An 18,508-nucleotide genomic window follows, 5' to 3' on the forward strand; every position below is an offset into this window, starting at 1 on the left:
ATTTTACAAGACTATATACTCAAGGGACAGAATCAAACGTCTTTCAAAAAGAATTTTCATAAAGCACCAAATATTTCTTAGCCATCCGTAGTCAAATCAACTTGTCACAAACGGCCCATTTAAAACGCAATTCTTAACGATAAACGGTAAGTCTTAGGAATTCGAAAAACCTTACAGCCTAACACGTTTGTACCCACATCACTTTAGGTACGTTCAGTATCATGCAAACACCATTACAGTTAGTTATATTACCATATATGTATATATATATTACAATAAAGGAAGTATTAATATAAACACCACATCAATTAGATTTGATCATGTATCACAATTAATAACGGAAACACGGAATCTTACATTGAAACACTTGGAATACGTTTACACCGTAGCGTCATTTGGTATCCAATATCGCAAACACTTTTTTACATGAAAAAAATACTATAATTAAAATGTAACTTTGTTTTAAAATCACTGTAAATATTTTATTATAACTTAATTATAATGTTTACCGGTTTCGAAGCTAACCGCTTCTTTATCAAGACAGATTAATAAGTCTTGATAAAGAAGCGGTTAGCTTCGAAACCGGTAAACATTATAATTAAGTTATAATAAAATATTTATAGTGATTTTAAAACCAAACAAATCTGATTTGTGAACAAGTATTTGGACACACTCAAAATGTTGTAAATAATTTATCTGGTCAAATTATAGGCTAAAATAATAAAAATGAAAATGATGTTTTCTGGCGTTTCTCATGTATGTGATTATAATCCAAGATTCGGATCTCACATACTAATATAAGAGTTTCTGCTTAGTAAAAAGCTTCTTTTCATCTCACCAATAGATGTCTCTAGTGAAGTTCTAGTGATTCAAGAACAATGTTTCGATACTGGTTCATATATATAGAACTTCCAAGAATTTGAGTAGTGTGGTAGTCAATAATGGGTAGAATTGGTGAACGTTACACATGTGTAAAGTGATCACTTAAACCAGCCTATGACGGTCGTCAACCCCGTAAATGCCCAGACTTCCATATTCTTCTTCATCTTTGATGAGATGTCAAAAATAAAGACAATTATCGTAACACGAAAATTTCCTTTGAAGAAGAAAATGGAGTCTATGACCTGTTTTTTTTTTTTACAGAGTTTTTGACCTGTCGTAGGCTGGTTAAGTGTGATCACTTTACACAAGTGTAACATTCACCAATCTACCCATGATTGACAACCACACTACTTAAATTTTGGAAGCCATACGTATATGTGTTCAATCTCGTGACGTCCCATATTTGAGTTCAAAACAGCCATCTATGATTGGATTGAGTAATCTTTTATTCAGCAGAGACCGTTTTATTTGGATGTATGCAAAATCCTGACCGGATTATTTTACATACTGGGAAACGCCCGAAAACATGATTTTAAATTTCAATGCAGCTTATAATTTGACCAAGTATTTGGGCACATTTAAAATGTTATCCATTTGAACATTAAAAGAGGTATTTTTTTAAAAATGTAGTTTTTTTCTTTGTACGCTTTTATTTGTATGAAAATAGCTCCTAAGGGGAGAAACCTAGATTTGTGACCAAGTATTTTGGCATACTCAAAATGTTGTGTGCACAGCTTTTCGTTGCGGTTTTAAAATTACAATGATTTTGTTGTTTGTATTGTCTGCGATATTGGACGCCGATCGACGATGCTCAAAACCGTCGCAGTCGTAAAATCGTTGTCTATAATCGTTCAAATTAAGTCTAACTTGATTGAATCAAAGCACACACACATAGTCATATACGTGAGAGATCTTTTATCTTAACTTACACATGTGTGGAGGTCCACACCGAAAAGTTACATTTCCAATATTGCACAGTTAAAAAAATGCAAATGTGTTCTATTTACTGCATTTTATTGAAATCTTAATTGAAGTTGCGACAAAAGGTGACCAATCCTGTGTTAAACCAATATGAAATCATTAAATCGCACCAAAATGCTTAATTTTACAAGCTTAGAATCCGCGATTACTGAAGTGCCCTATGCACCATTGGGGTGTGGATAAGAGTTTGAAAAATGTTAGGGATTCATTTAGGCTCATACAAAAAATTACTTAAAATCATTTATAATCGAAATGTGACGTTTTGGTGAGACCTTTTTTGGAAAACCTCCACATTTGAAAAAAAAACATTTATAATGGAAATGTAACGTTTTGGTGAGACCTCCACATTTGAAGAATGTCATTGGAATCGCGGCGCGTTTACACGGCGTTGGTGTCGATCTCCCCCCTCATGCTGTTGGCAGAGCTGTTCATCATGGCGTCGCCCGCGGCGGCCATCTTGTTGGCGGTCTTGTTCTCGCGCTTGATGGTGCCGTAGGCGGGCTGGTGCAGGGAGTCGCTCGCGGCCAGGTTCTGGACCGTGAGGATCTGGCTCGTGTTGACGGGGCTGCTGTTGAGAGGGCTGGAGTGCTGCTTGTGCAGGTGGCGCGTCGGGTCCTTCAGAATGGACTGCGGCTGGTTTATGCAGGGCGGCGGAGAGCGCGGATGGTTCTGTAAAGCAAGACGATAACAGTTATACAACTAACACTCTCCTTATCGTTCATCATTTACTTACTTACTTATATAACCCCTATCCACACCCAATGGTGCATAGGGCACTGCATCGAATTGACGCAGTGTAATCTTGATCATTACTTACATGAAGGCAAGGTGATCACTCTTGCGCTTCAGGAACCAGTCCAGGGTAATATTAAATAAATATTACAGTGTAAAATCACTAATATTTATTTTCACCCCCCCTGGGAATCGAACCCGGGACCTCCAGCACGGTAGCTGACCATTACACGACGGAGGTGGACAAAATCATCAATTACTTTGTATAATACCACTTCAGCGCATTTCAGATGGGTATTTTTTAAGCTTCCTCTGTCCGCCTCCGTAGTGTAGTGGTCAGCACACTCGGCCAACGTTCTGCAGGTCCCGGGTTTGATTCCCAGGGGGGGGATCAAATAAATAAAGGTGATTTTTTCACTTAAGTATTTATTCAATATTACCCTGCACTGGTATCTGAAGTGGAGGGCTGATCATCTTTCCTTCATGATGATCAAAATAACACTGCGTTTATATGATGCAGTGCCCTATGCACTATTGGGGTGCGGGTAAGGGTTTTTTTAAGCATGCTGACTGCTGGCGACGGGATTTGATAATTATGTGCATACATTATAGTTGTTATGTGGTGTTGAAGGCGCATACTCCAAATTCCATGAACGGCTAGACGCACCAACGACACCATTCGCCAGGAACTACACTTGGATGGCTTGACTCTGGCCAATGTCTGTACATGACGGATTCTCCAGTTCTTTGGACACGTCGCGCATGACAATGAGCGAGTGAAAGCAATGACTCTTCTCCAGTTATCCCTTGACTGCGCTGTATGTAGCGCTCCAACCACCGAGGTGCCTGCCGCCTTAACGTGATCCGTCCATAGCGTGGGGCTCTTCTTCTCCCTCTCTTCCCCTCCAAGCTACCAATCCCAACTAGTCGTTCCAGGCTATCCTCGTTGCCACGCGCAATGTGTCCAAAGGACAGGAGAATCCGTTGGGTACAGACATTGGCCAGAGTCAAGCCATCCAAGCGTAGTTCCTGGCGAATGGACTCATAGGTGCGTCTAGCTGTCCATGGAATTCGGAGCGTGCGCCTTCAACACCACATTTTGAAGGCATAAATTTTTCTCCCTTCTATTACTTACTTACTTATAACCCTTATGCGCAACCCAATGGTGCATAGGGCACTGCATCATATAAACACATTATTATCTTGATCATTAACACACGAAGGAAAGGTGATTAGCCTTCCGCTTCCGGTACCAGTCCAAGGTAATAAATATTTAATAAATATTAGAGGGAAAAAATCACTTATATTTATTTGACCCCCCCTGGGAATCGAACCTGGGACCTCCAGAACGGTAGCCCAGCGTGCTGGCTATTACACTACGGAGGCGGACAGTAATAATATAATAATATATGTATATTGTAATTAAAAGAAATATTTTCAAGTGTACCTGATTGCAGTTACCGTGCAGAACAGTGACATCGGGAGGTACAGTGTTGGGCATGCCGGGATTCTGGGTGTGGACCACCATCTTGTCGCCGCGCTGCCTCCTCAGGGTACCTCCGGACGGCCGGTCAATGTAGTTCGGAGTAGGAACTGTCAAGGTACAAAGAGATAATTACCCACTATTCAATTTACCCCAAAAGAAACAGTACCGTAGAACGGGGCTACTTGAACTTTGATGTGTTACTTGAGCCCAGTACAAAAAAGAGATTTAAATCTGTATTTGGTCTACAATAATGAATGTATCGTGACAATAAGTATCACCTGTCAGGGAAACAATGAATCATGTTGATACATTCATTATTGTAGACCAAATACAGATTTAAATATTTTTTTTGTACTGAGCTCAAGTAACACATCAAAGTTCAAGTAGCCCCGTTCTACGGTATATTATTTTTTTTCAATTAAAGGTTTACTTAGTAAATACCACTGTTCCTTAAAATCTACTGTGACACGTGTTTCGATGCATTCCGCATCATTTTGAAACACCGTAATGATGCGGAATGCATCGAAACACGTGTCACAGTAGATTTTAAGAAACAGTGGTATTAACTAAGTAAAACATTGATTGAAAATGGATAGATTTTACCAGAAAGTGACTGCAGAATCAATTAATGAAATTATCTTCATTTTAATATAATGACTAGTTTCGGACGCTATGCTTCCATCTTCAGTTCTAAATATAAACTATATTTGTTTATTTATATTTAGACCTGAAGATGAAAGCATAGATTCCAAAACTATGTCAGGTTAGGTTAGGTTAGGCTCCCCCCTGTGTCTGTCACCTTGTCGTGGTAGGGGGGCTTGTTGCCGCTGCAGCGGCCACTAAGAACAGACACACTCCATGATGTATGTCGAATCACGCATCTAGAGTTAAGGTACCGGGTGTTGGACACCCAGTACCGGGCTCCCGGGCATCGTCAGCCTGCAAGCGCAGTGCAGAGAGGGTGGCCGACCTGGCCCCAGCCGTATCCCCTGTTACAGGAAGATACACAAGGCTGAAGAAGATCCTCACCCGCTATCTGGGCAAGGTAGTTTTAAGATAAGGGAGTAAGCCAAGGGACAGCGAAACGTCCATATCCCGGTAAAAGAGGGGATAGCCTCTCTAGGGATCTCCCTGAGAGGAACCTGAGAGGGTTGAAGAGATCAATGCACTCTCTAGCCCCCAAGGTAGAGCTGCTGCGGCCACAGCGGCGTTCCCCCAGTCAAGCGTGGCTGGAGTGGTCGCACCCGCTATTAAGCAAGCCGAGAAGCTAAGAAAGAAGAAGAAAAAAGGGAAGAGCGAGAGGACGCACACCCCTCCCCCTGCTCCTAGCGATGCCCCCCTGCCCACTCCAACCGGAACACAGATTAACACACAGAGAACAGACAGAAGAAAGGGCAGGGCCCCAGCCCGAGGGAAGGCGCAAGGCCAAGACGGGGAGAGGCGCTCATCGTCAAGGCGACGGGCGCCACCTCCTACGCCGAGATCTGACGAAGAATGGCAAAGCGATGACAGCTCCCGATGCACCACAGGTGAAGACCGTGAGGCGCACCAGGACAGAAAATCTTCTCTTGGAAGCCCGAAGGGGTGCTATTGAAGGCCTGGAGAAGGCGATCGCGGAGATTGCCGGGGAGGGTGTAAACGTGCGCCGCGCAGTCCTCACCTTGACGGCTGTCATCCGCGATCTAAATGAGGGCGTTGAGAAGGGGGACGTGGTAAATACCCTTACAAAGCAGGTGGAGGCAGACAGGGAGGAGCAGAAGGCGACCGCGCGGGTTACCACGATAACTCGCTGGTAGGAGCGGTGGGACTCGGCGGCGAAGGGAAGGTGGACGCGGAGGCTGATAGGCAACCTCAGTATATGTGAGTAGGGAGGACGCACGGATGCCTCAGCTATCACCTGACTCAGCTGCTGACGGAGCACGGCTGTTTTGGAGCCTACCTGAACAGGATAGGCAAGGAGGAATGAGCTGCGTGCCACCACTGCGACTCTGGCGAGGACTCGGCGGAGCACACTATATTTGAGTGCCCCTCCTGGGACCCGCTCAGTAGGGAGCTGGAAGAGTCTCTCGGTGGGATTCGAATTCTCCCAATGGAGATAGTCCCCTCCATGCTCCAGAACGCGCCCTCCTGGTCCAGCTGGGAGAAGTCCGCGAGGCGCCTCCATCCTCGCCGCGCCCATGCGGGCACAGGCGGACTCCCGCAGCCCGGTGACACAGGCGAGGCGCACTAGGTGGCCTCCGTTGCGTAGGTGTGATTAGGTCGGTGGTCGGTAGTAGACAGCTTTAGGGACGTCTGTCACTGACCGGGCCGGGCAGACCATAGTGCCCAAGTCGAAAGAGGCGAGGGAGAATATCTCACAGACCGGCAACCCAGCGAAGTATATTCATATCAGAGATCCGCTGGGTGCATAGGCCACTGCGAGAGGGGGGAGTTTTTAGCCAGTAAGAATCTGGCACTACCTGGCAGTACGGGCTGCCAGGTGTCTATGAAGATTTTCTCCCCCTACGCAAAAAAAAAAAAAAAAAAAAAAACGGTTAGGTTGCGTTAGGTCCTACCTTGCCTATCGTGGTGGTTGATCATGTAGTTAGGCGGGGGGGAGCCTCCTTGGTACGCAGCCATAAGGTTGGGGTTGCTAGCGGCCGGCATCACGGGGGGCAGGCTCGGGATTGGAGGATGGCCATACTGCTGAGGAGGAGTAGGCACTCGACTGATCATACCCTGGAGAGAGAAAAAAAATAGCCATGAGTAAATTAGAGTCATGCAATCAAAAGTGTAATGATACCTTCTGGCATGGCATTCACTCCCCATGGACAAATTTTAAATATATCGCTCACTCCTTTCAACAACGTCGTATATCAAAATACTTGATTTTTCAAGAGATCGTTATTTTATCAAATTTATTAAATATCAAGCCACTTATTGAACTCTTGCTACTGTGCAACAAATCTTTTAAGGTAAAACCTGAATGTTTTTTCTCCATTTGAAAAATATTTAGTAAATAAACAATAGCTTCAAAATGCAAAAACAACCCTTTCTGCCCTGTAGCGGGTGAATATTGAGTTAAAAATATGCCGCTTTTGCTGGGATGTAGTGCGTTTTCTGGGCATTCCAAAAACATACACAAGTGAAAATTGACGATTTTTGAAATATGACGTTGTTGAAAGGAGTGAGCGATATTAATAATTCAAACAATAATGGTACGCGCATGTGAGGAGAGTGGGACCATCCACACTTCCCCACATTGCACTACACGGCCAATCCCAAGGCAGACCACCAAAGAGATGGATCGAAAGCTGGGAACTGACATCGCAGAAGGCTAATCCCTCTAAAAACAGGCCTACTACTCGAAGCAGAAGAAGATTTTTTTTTAATAATATTAAATAAAAACTTGACTCAAACTTGGTCAATTCAATTCAAAACAACCATAGATGAAGCATTTTACTCACAGGGTGTTGCTGCAGAACCGGTGGGTAGGAGAGATACCTCTCGGAGCACATGTTGTAGTAGGATCCATCCGGAGGGGGCATCGGGCTGGGCGCATTGTTGTATGCTACTTTCACTGTAACAATACAATGATCCATTCATATATGCACACACTAAACAGTACAATGTTTCATTCTTGTATGCAACTTTCACTGTAACAATACAATGTTCCATTCTTATATGTACAAACTAAACATACAATGTTCTATTCTTATATGCACAAACTAAACAATACAATGTTTCGTTGTTGTATGCAACTTTCACTGTAACAATAGAATGTTCCATTCTTATATGCACAAACTAAACAATACAATGTTTCGTTGTTGTATGCAACTTTCACTGTAACAACAATAGAATGTTCCATTCTTATATGCACAAACTAAACAATACAATGTTTCGTTGTTGTATGCAACTTTCACTGTAACAATAAAATGTTCCATTCTTATATGCACAAACTAAACAATACAATGTTTCGTTCTTGTTTGCAACTTTCACTGTAACAATAAAATGTTCCATTCTTATAAGCAACCAAATAAACAATAAAAGTTCCATTCTTATATGCACAAACTAAACAATACAATGTTTCGTTGTTGGATGCGACTTTCACTGTAACAATAGAATGTTCCATTCTTATATGCACAAACTAAACAATACAATGTTTCGTTGTTGGATGCGACTTTCACTGTAACAATAGAATGTTCCATTCTTATATGCACAAACTAAACAATACAATGTTTCGTTGTTGGATGCGACTTTCACTGTAACAATAGAATGTTCCATTCTTATATGCACAAACTAAACAAAGCAATGTTTCATTTTTAATTAATGTTTTACTTAGTAAATACCACTATTTCTTAAAATCTACTGTGACACGTGTTTCGATGCATTCCGCATCATTTTCAAACACCGTAATTTTGTTTCAACATTGTGAAACATCAATGTTTCGTTGTTGGATGCGACTTTCACTGTAACAATAGAATGTTCCATTCTTATATGCACAAACTAAACAATAAAATGTTCCATTCTTATATGCACAAACTAAACAATACAATGTTTCGTTGTTGGATGCGACTTTCACTGTAACAATAGAATGTTCCATTCTTATATGCACAAACTAAACAATACAATGTTTCGTTGTTGGATGCGACTTTCACTGTAACAATAGAATGTTCCATTCTTATAAGCAACCAAATAAACAATAAAAGTTCCATTCTTATATGCACAAACTAAACAATACAATGTTTCGTTGTTGGATGCGACTTTCACTGTAACAATAGAATGTTCCATTCTTATAAGCAACCAAATAAACAATAAAAGTTCCATTCTTATATGCACAAACTAAACAATACAATGTTTCGTTGTTGGATGCGACTTTCACTGTAACAATAGAATGTTCCATTCTTATATGCACAAACTAAACAATACAATGTTTCGTTGTTGGATGCGACTTTCACTGTAACAATAGAATGTTCCATTCTTATAAGCAACCAAAAAACAATAAAAGTTCCATTCTTATATGCACAAACTAAACAATACAATGTTTCGTTGTTGGATGCGACTTTCACTGTAACAATAGAATGTTCCATTCTTATATGCACAAACTAAACAATAAAATGTTCCATTCTTATATGCACAAACTAAACAATACAATGTTTCGTTGTTGGATGCAACTTTCACTCTAACAATACAATGTTCCATTCTTATATGCACAAACCAAACAATACAATGTTCCATTCTTATATGCACAAACCAAACAATACAATGTTCCATTCTTATATGCGCACATACTAAACAGTACAATGTTGCATTCTTATTTGCACAAATTAAACAGTTCAATGTTGCATTCTTATATGTACAATCTAAACAGTACAATGTTGCATTCTTATTTGCACAAACTAAACATTGACTGTTATTATAACTGAAGTAGAGAGATGATCACCTTTTCTTCATGTGTTAACAATCAAGATAACTCTGCATTTATATGATGCAGTGCCCTATGCACCATCGGGTGCAGATAAGGGTTTGAGCTGAAGTAATCGCAGTATTTCTAGCATAGTAACTCCAAAAAAAGTCATGGTTTGACGGCCTCCGTCAAATCACATTTCTTTAACAAACTTCACCATAGCCAGTGTGTTGTATACTAAGACTTACTTGAGTTTCTGTTGAGGGTGTTGTGGGCGTGTCGCGGATGAGGAAGGGTGTTGTGGGCCTCCTGGTAGCGCGGGGGTGCATACTCCAGAGGGGGCGGAGCCAATCCCAGCACTTCTCCGTCCGTCAGGTACGTGCTGACACCCTGGAACATATAAAATACACATCACAAACCGTGGAAAGTAGTTTTTTTATATTTATTTATTCATAACACGCCGCAAATATGTTGTATGAGGACACGGGCTGTTCGATGTATGAAGAGCTGAAGAAGGCATATTTGCAAAACAGACCGGAATCTCAGGATGCCTAGAAAATGCTATATGGAAAAACCCTGGGATGACATTTCACGATCACATAGAGGCAGTCAGCGGTAATGCATTGAAAATGGTAGGATTTGTTCTGCTTACTGCCAGGGTTTTCGAAAATACCCGCGTGCTGAGAACTCTTTATAACTCCTTGGTGCGAAGTAGACTCGAGAGTGGCTCCATGATTTGGGGGCCACACGAGCTTAAGTACTCTCTTATGGTAGAGAAAGTGCGAAAGAAGTTTTTGAGGTATCTCTACATGAGAGAGTACGGCTATTATCCTTGGCTCTACCCGACCCAGTTTCTCCAGGGTATGCTTGGCTACAATAGTTTAGAGACTAGAAGGAATGTGTATTTGATTACGCGTTTTTATCGATTGTTGCGCGGTATGATCGATAATCCTGAAATTATCCGGAGCATTGGTCTGTATGTTCCCGATAGTTACCTAAGACAGCGTCGGCATAGATTGTTTCACATTCCTATACATAGGACCAACCTGCCGATGGTTATGCCTGTAGGAAGAGCTACCGCTATGTTGAACAATATCACATTGGATATTGATCTGTTCCATGTGTCCGAAGGAGTTTTCAGGAGCGGGATTCTTCTACACCTTTAAGTCTTCTTGCTTACTTTTAATATATACACCTTGAATATTGTTTGTTATGTGTATATTATTTTTTTGTTGAATAAATTGAATTGAATTGAAAAATTGAATTGAATCGGCAGCAAAATCAAGATCTACAAAACTTGTGTCCGACCCATCATGACGTATGGAATACAAAGTAGAGCAGACACCGCTGCCACAAAAAAACGCGCTTAGAGTGTCAGAAATGAAGATTCTAAGAAGCATAACAGGCAAGAGCCTTCGAGATAATAAGAAATGCCAGGATCAGGGAAATACGCGAGATCAAAGATGCCGTCAGGTGGGGAAGGCAGCGAAGGAGACAATGGTATGCGCATGTGAGGAGAATGGAGCCATCCAGACTCCCCCACATCGCACTGTACGGCCAACCCCATGGTAGACGACCGCCGGGCAGACCACCAAAGAGATGGGTCGATAGCTGGGAATCGACGTCGCAGGAGGCTAATCCCTCTTAAAAACAGGCCGCAAGGCCTACACCAAGAAGAAGATAAAAAACATGTGTTTTCTTTTATAATTTATATTGAATATGTGAATAAATACTATAAATTCAATTCAAAGTGTTTCAATTCCAACCCCTAACTAGCGAGCCCATAGAGAGAAGCTTACATATCACAAATTATGCTAAGCATGTTAGGCCAGTTATTTTTTGACATCTCATCAAAGATGACGAAGAATATGGAAGCCTGGGCATTTACGGGGCTGACGACCGCCATAGGCTGATTTAAGTGATCACTTTACACACGTGTAACATTCACCAATTCTACCCATTATTGACAACCACGCTACTCAAATTCTTGGAAGTTCTAAATTTATATATATAAACCAATTTAGAAACCTTGTTCTTGAATACTAGAACTTCACTAGAGACATCTATCGGTGAGATGTAAAGAAGCTTTTTTTTAAAGCAGAAACTGTTATATTAGAATGTGAGGTCCGAGTCCTGGATTGTAATCACACACATCGCTCACTCCTTTCAAGAACGTCATAAATCAAAATTCGTCAATTTTCAGTTGTGCATGTTTTCGGAATGCCCAGAAAATGTACTTTATCCCAGCAAAAGCGGCATATTTAAAACATAATAATTACCCGCTACAGGGCAGAAAGTGTTGTTTTTGCATTTTGAAGAAAAGGTATTGTTTAATTATTTTTCTAAATATAATAAATATTTTTCAAATGGAGAAAAAACCTTCAGGTTTCATCTCAAAAGATCTGTTGCACAGTAAAAAGTTAAATAAGTAGCTTGATATTTATTTTTAATACATTGCATTATATTTTTAAACTTGGAAAACGTTCTCCTGAAAAATCAAGTTTTTTGATTTATGACGTTCTTGAAAGGAGTGAGCGATATGAGAAACGCCAGAAAGTATCATTTTCATATTTATCATTTAAGTTGTATGTATCGTAGTCATACAGGAGAAAGTGACCAAGTGCATTTTTTTTACAAAACCGTGATCATTGACTGTTTGATATCTTACTAGCTTAATATTGCCCTGAAAAAAATCCCAAAGGATTTTAAACTTGCAAGTATAATATATTGATTTGTTAAAAATGACTAACTGCATTGATGTGTATTTTCTTGCCAAGCAAAAGTGACTTAAATAGGGCCTCCTGAACATTTTACGTTTAGGTACTTGGTCACTTTCTCCTGAACGACTACGACATATGAACCTATTTAGAAACCTTGTTCTTGAATCACTAGAACTTCACTAGAGACATCTATTGGTGAGATGAAAATAAATCAGGTTAGTTTAATGTTTCGACATACCTGTCCGATGAGAGTCGAATGCCCTTGCATCATGCCTTGTTGGTCCACGCCGTGCTCGCTAGCTCCTTCGTCCTCATTGGAATAAGTCTCAGACTTCTCGCTGACGGAGCTCAGAGTCTCTCCAGTCATCGTGTCGTTATAGGAAGAAGGCGCGTACATTTCTATCGTGGCCGATTTGGAAGACTGACCGGCTTGTTCTGGTCAAACAAAATTCACAATTTAATTCACTCATCTCTTAAGGAAAGGTTCTTGTACTAATAATAGATATGTGTATCTAGATACCTTACCCGCACCCAATGGTGCATAGGGCACTGCGTCATATAAACGCAGTGTTATCTTGATCGTTTACACATGAAGGAAAGGTGATCAGCCCTCCGCTTCAGGTACCAGTCCAGGGTAAATAAATATTACATAAAATATTAAATAAAAATATTAAATAAATATTAGTGAAAAAATCACTTATATTTTTTTTTACCCCCCTTGGGAATCGAACCCGGGACCTCCAGAACGGTAGCTGAGCGTGCTGACCATTACACTACGGAGGTGGACTTACACTACGGAGGTGGATCTAGATACACATGCTCAATATTAGCACAAAACCATGCTACATGGGGCCGTTTAATTAGTACATACGGCTTTCAGCGAAAATTCAGTAAAAATTGGTGATATGATTGCCAGCCTTCAATGTGGAGTGCCACAAGAAAAAAACTCTGCAGCCATAGTTAAAATTGGCAAATGATGCCACCATAAAGGTCGGTATTACATTGCCAATTGCTACACTTAAGTGTAGAGTTTAAGTACTCTCTTATGGTAGAGAAAGTCCAAAAAAAGTTTCTGAGGTATCTCTACATGAGAGAGTACGGCTATTATCCTTGGCTCTACCCGACCCGGTTTCTCCAGGGTACGCTTGGCTACAATAGTTTAGAGACTAGAAGGAATGTGTATTTGATTACGCATTTTTATCCATTGTTGCGCGGTATGATCGATAATCCTGAAATTATCCGGAACATTGGTCTGTATGTTCCCGATAGTTACCTAAGACAGCGTCGACATAGATTGTTTCACATTCCTATACACAGGACCAACCTGCCGATGGTTATGCCTGTAGGAAGAGCTACCGCTATGTTGAACGATATCACATTGGATATTGATCTGTTCCATGTGTCCGAAGGAGTTTTCCGAAGCGGGATTCTTCTACACCTTTAAGTCTTCTTGCTTACTTTTAATATATACGCCTTGAATATTGTTTGTTATGTATATATTATTTTTTTGTTGAATAAATTGAAATTGAAATTGAAAAATAACTGCAGACATAGTATAAATTGGCATGATGATTGCCAACCTTCAATGTGGAGAGCCACAAGAAAAAACTCAACAGACAGTAAAAATTGCCATAATAATGGCCAAACTTCAGCGTGGAGCGCCACAAGAAATACACTTTGCAGACAAAGTGAAAATTGGCAAAATGATTCAGCGTGGAGTGCCACAAGAAAAAACATTCTGCAGACATAGTGAAAATTGGCATAATGATTGCAAAATTTCAACGTGGAGTGCCACAAGAAAATAAAATTCTGCAGGCAGTAAAAATTGGCAATACGATTGCCGACCTTCAATGTGGAGTGCCACAAAAAAAAAACTCTGCAGACATAGTGAAAATTGGCAGGATGATTGCCAGCCTTCAGCGTGGAGTGCCACAAGAAAAAAACTCTGCAAGCATAGTCAAAATTGACAATATGATTGCCAATTTTCAGTGTTGAGTTCCAGAAGAAAAAAGTCTGCAGACATATCGCTCACTCCTTTCAAGAACGTCATAAATCAAAAAACTTGATTTTTCAGGAGAATGTTTTTAATGTTTAAAAATATAACACAATGCATTAAAACTTTTTACTGTGCAACAGATCTTTTTAGGTAAAACCTGAAGGTTTTTTTCCATTTGAAAAATATTTAATAAATTTAAAAAAATACTTAAACAGTACCTTTTCTTCAAAATGCAAAAACAACATTTTCTGCCCTGTAGCGGGTAAATATTAAGTTAAACATATGCCTCTTTTGCTGGGATATAGTACATTTTCTGGGCATTCCGAAGACACGCACAACTGAAAATTGTCGATTTTTGATTTATGACGTTCTTGAAAGGAACGAGCGATATGTGAAATTGGCATAATGATCCCGTGGAGCGTCACAAGAAAAAACAAAATTTTTACACACTTTACATAATTCATAAATACCCAATCACCATAGAAATGAATCATTTGGTATACCTCGTTTTGCTCTTTTCTTGTGCCTAAAGCAGGCCACTGCTACATTTATTATTACGAGCACTGCAGCGCCAACTGACACCCCGATGATCACATTTTTAAGGAGATTCCCTTGATCCTGCAGGTTATCCGGCATTTCGTTCAACTCTCCGATTATCGCTGGTGCTTCTGTTATGTTAGTTCCGGAGGGCAGAGTTATTTAGGATAGGGTTGGTAATTAACGGGAAGAAAATAAAGAAAAAAAAACATAAAATTAACGATAATTCTTTAAAATTTTAGCTAAATTTATGTCAATAACATTTTGAGTGTGTCCAAATACTTGTTCACAAATCTGGATTATCTCAAATTTTAGGAGTTATTTTTTCATTAATAAAAACATAAAATAATTCCTTATTTTCTGCCTTTGAAATGAAGCCAGCGCAGAAGGTAAATATACCTTTCCCGTCTAAAGTATGTTAATATAAACATGACTAGTTTCCAGAACTACAGATAATGCATACTAGTACACGTTCAAGTAGTGTGTATGAGTATATGTACACCAATAAAAAATAAGTAAAAACATACAACAATGATAATATATCAAGAAATAATGAAAGGTTAGTTAGGTTAGGTTAAATTAATATAAGGAAAAGTAAGGTTAGGTTGGTCATAGGTCAGGAAAGTGTGTGCTCAGATACAAATATCCGCAGGAAGCCTCTTCGACTGTACGTATTCATGCCAACAATCTTTTTCAAGCGTGAACCTTATTAAAGGCAAACTGAGAAATCGTCTTATTGACGAGAATGTAGGTGTCTAGCTACACTGCCAAGTTGGCACCGCTGAATAATACGAATTCGCTACGGAAATTCCCGAACGAAATCAACAAAAGCGACCAACCAAAGAGAGGAGGCCGAGATTCGCCTGCATCGCTTGGTTCTAACGGACGTGTATCTATCTTCACATTTTTACTTTTATATCTCATTAATTGTTTAGATTAAGTATTTATAGTAATTATCAATAGTAATTGTAGTGTACAAGCTTATATAAATAAACGATCTATAAGAATTCTTTAAATATCCTTTTCTGGCTTCTCGTTAATAACGCACACACACACACGAGGTGACCAAATTGGTTGACCCCGACGTTCTCGGTTAACTAAAAGAAACTGGAAACACGTTAACAAAAATAACGACATACAAACCTGACAGTCAAATTTTCAAAGGAGATACAAGAACAGTATTTGCGAATAGTAGTGTTCTTAAGGTGGAGACTGACCGGAGCATTTCGTCGTAACGTAACGTCGTAACATCGCTCACGGCGAGCAACAGCGAGCATCCGAAACTATGGATGGAGCGCTCGGCTCGCTGTACTGACTGCCTGAATGCTCGCATGGTAACGTGTTACGTTACGACCAAATGCTCTGGTCAGTATCCACCTTTATATTTAAAGGATATCAATGAATAAATTCCTTTATTTAGTATAAAATCAAGTTTTACGGAGTGTACCCATAATGTGATAGAAGTCTAAAATTATAATTAAGGTGTTAAAGAACTGTCCGCCTCCGCAGCATAATGGTCAGCATGCTCGGCGACTGTTCTGGAGGTCCCGGGTTCAATTCCCAGGGGGTGGCCGAATGAACATAAGTCATTTGTTCGTGCTAATATTTATTCAATATCACCCCGGACTGGTACCTGAAGCAGAGGGCTAATCACCTTCATGTGTTTACGATCAAGATGACACTGCATTTATATGAAGCAGTGCCCTATGCACCATTGGGGTGCGGATAAGGGTTCGAAGAAGAGAATTGCAAACAGATTTGTCTCAAGAAAATTTTTGTATCGTAATGTACATATTTAGGTCTTTGGCTAACAAGATTAAAGTTTTTTGTACTGAGTTCTTGTTTTTCTTACTCTCATCTGTAGGGGTCTACAGGGTGTTTGAAAACTAATGTTTTTATAACCCTTCTCCGCACCCAATGGTGCATAGGGCACTGCATCGAATTGACGCAGCGTTATCTTGATCATTACTTACACGAAGGCAAGGCGATCACTCTTGCGCTTCAGGAACCAGTCCAGAGTAATACAAAATAAATATTAATAATAATAAAACCCTTATCCGCACCCCAGTGGTGCATAGGGCACTGGTTCATATAAACGCAGTGTTATCTTGATCGTTTACACATGAAGGAAAGGTGATCAGCCCTCCGCTTCAGGTACCAGTCCAGGGTAGTATTGAATAAATATTACAGTGTAAAATCACTAAAATTCATTTTCACCCCCCCTGGGAATCGATCCCGGGACCTCCAGCACGGTAGCTAAACACGCTGACCATTACACCACAGAGGCGGACAAAATTTCCCATGTTTTAAATAAAGGTAATACAACTTGGCAGGTCGTACCGTTCTTATTACCTATGACACCTCGAATCCGCTTGTTGGCCCTCCTGTGTAAGCAGAATCCGATAATTAGGACGTTCAACAAAATCAACGCCGTCCCAACGATTGTCCCGGTGATGATCAACATCCCGGGATACGTCCCGAAGGAGTAGGATCCCAGCTCGTTATCTGAGCTCGGCGAATGGAAAGACGGGGGCACTTCTGATGTTTCGTTTGAGGTTAGGTTAGGTTAGTTTACACAGTAAGGTTAGGTTAGGTTAGTTTACACAGTAAGGTTAGGTTAGTTTTACAAAGTGAGGTTAGGAGTTTATAGAATGTCGGGATGTATAAAATATTGATACAGTTAGCAAACCATCGTCCAATTTGAGGAAGCATGAAAAGGAAGAAGAATGTATGTTAACAAAATGGTAGATTAATTCTGGAGGTCCTCAACAAAAAGTTACATTTCAAATATTGCACAAAACAAATCCTTTAAATGCAAATCTGTTCCGTCTACTGTATTCTATTGAATTTTGTAACACATTTCGCTCACTCCTTTCAAGAACGTCATAAATAAAAAAACTTGATTTTTCAGGAGAACGTTTTTAAAGTTTAAAAATATAATACAATTCATTCAAAATAAATATCAAGCCTCTTATTGAACTTTTTACTGTGCAACAGATCTTTTTAAGTAAAACCTGATGGTTTTTTCTCCATTTGAAAAACATTTAGTTTATTTAAAAAAATAAATAAACAATACATTTTCTTCAAAATGCAAAAAAAACTATTTCTGCCCTCTAGCGGGTAAATATTAAATTAAAAATATGCCGTTTCTGCTGGAATATAGTACATTTTCTGGGCATTCCGAAAACACGCACAACTGAAAATTGACGATTTTTGATTTATGACGTTCTTGAAAGGAGTGAGCGATTTGTGTTAGTCCTCATTAAAAAGTTACATTTCCTATATTCCACAGTAAAAAAATGCAAATCTCTTCTTTTTACTGCATTTTATCGAAATTTTAACTAATGTTGCGTCTAAATGTAACCACTCCTGTGTTAAACCAATATGAAACCATTAAATCGCACCAAAACGTAACAATTTTACAAGCTGGAATTCTTGATTACTTGAAATCATTTATAACGGAAATGTAAAGTTTTTGTGAAGACCTTAACAAAAGAGAAGCAAAGACACTTTTTTTCTTGTAGGTTATAGAAATTTTTCAAAGACAGGACTTTACGGTGGGACTTTGTCTTCTATCGAATTGAAACTGAACATCACAAGAGATATGAATGGTGAGGACGTCCACATTATTATTAGTATTAGTTATACAAAGTTCTAAAGCAAAAGTCATTATACTTATGGAAGTAAAGTATAGAATAGAGGCCGCTTGTACAGTTTTTTTTAATGAGATAAGATATATATATACTGTAATGACAGCCTCAATTTGAACACCAAAGAATGGTTGTTAG

General features: G+C 39.7%; 1 protein-coding gene across 1 annotated transcript in view; it reads right to left on the bottom strand.

The window, feature by feature from the left end:
• Window positions 1–575: 575 nt before the first annotated feature.
• The window catches only part of LOC148299993 (nephrin-like), a 212,650-nt gene continuing 194,717 nt past the window's right edge, over window positions 576–18,508 (bottom strand). Inside the window, exons 23-29 of the mRNA XM_088275413.1 lie at window positions 14,687–14,851; window positions 12,426–12,622; window positions 9,716–9,857; window positions 7,528–7,640; window positions 6,637–6,799; window positions 4,043–4,188; window positions 576–2,532 (exon numbers count right to left, since the gene is read on the bottom strand). Coding sequence (XP_088131539.1) covers window positions 2,242–2,532; window positions 4,043–4,188; window positions 6,637–6,799; window positions 7,528–7,640; window positions 9,716–9,857; window positions 12,426–12,622; window positions 14,687–14,851 — 1,217 coding nt within the window. The 3' untranslated portion in view covers window positions 576–2,241. The remainder of the gene's footprint in view (window positions 2,533–4,042; window positions 4,189–6,636; window positions 6,800–7,527; window positions 7,641–9,715; window positions 9,858–12,425; window positions 12,623–14,686; window positions 14,852–18,508) is intronic.

The sequence above is a fragment of the Brachycentrus maculatus genome, unplaced genomic scaffold (assembly GCF_059751285.1).
Source record: "Brachycentrus maculatus isolate JH-2025_06_01 unplaced genomic scaffold, ASM5975128v1 h1tg000863l, whole genome shotgun sequence".
NCBI lineage: Eukaryota > Metazoa > Arthropoda > Insecta > Trichoptera > Brachycentridae > Brachycentrus > Brachycentrus maculatus.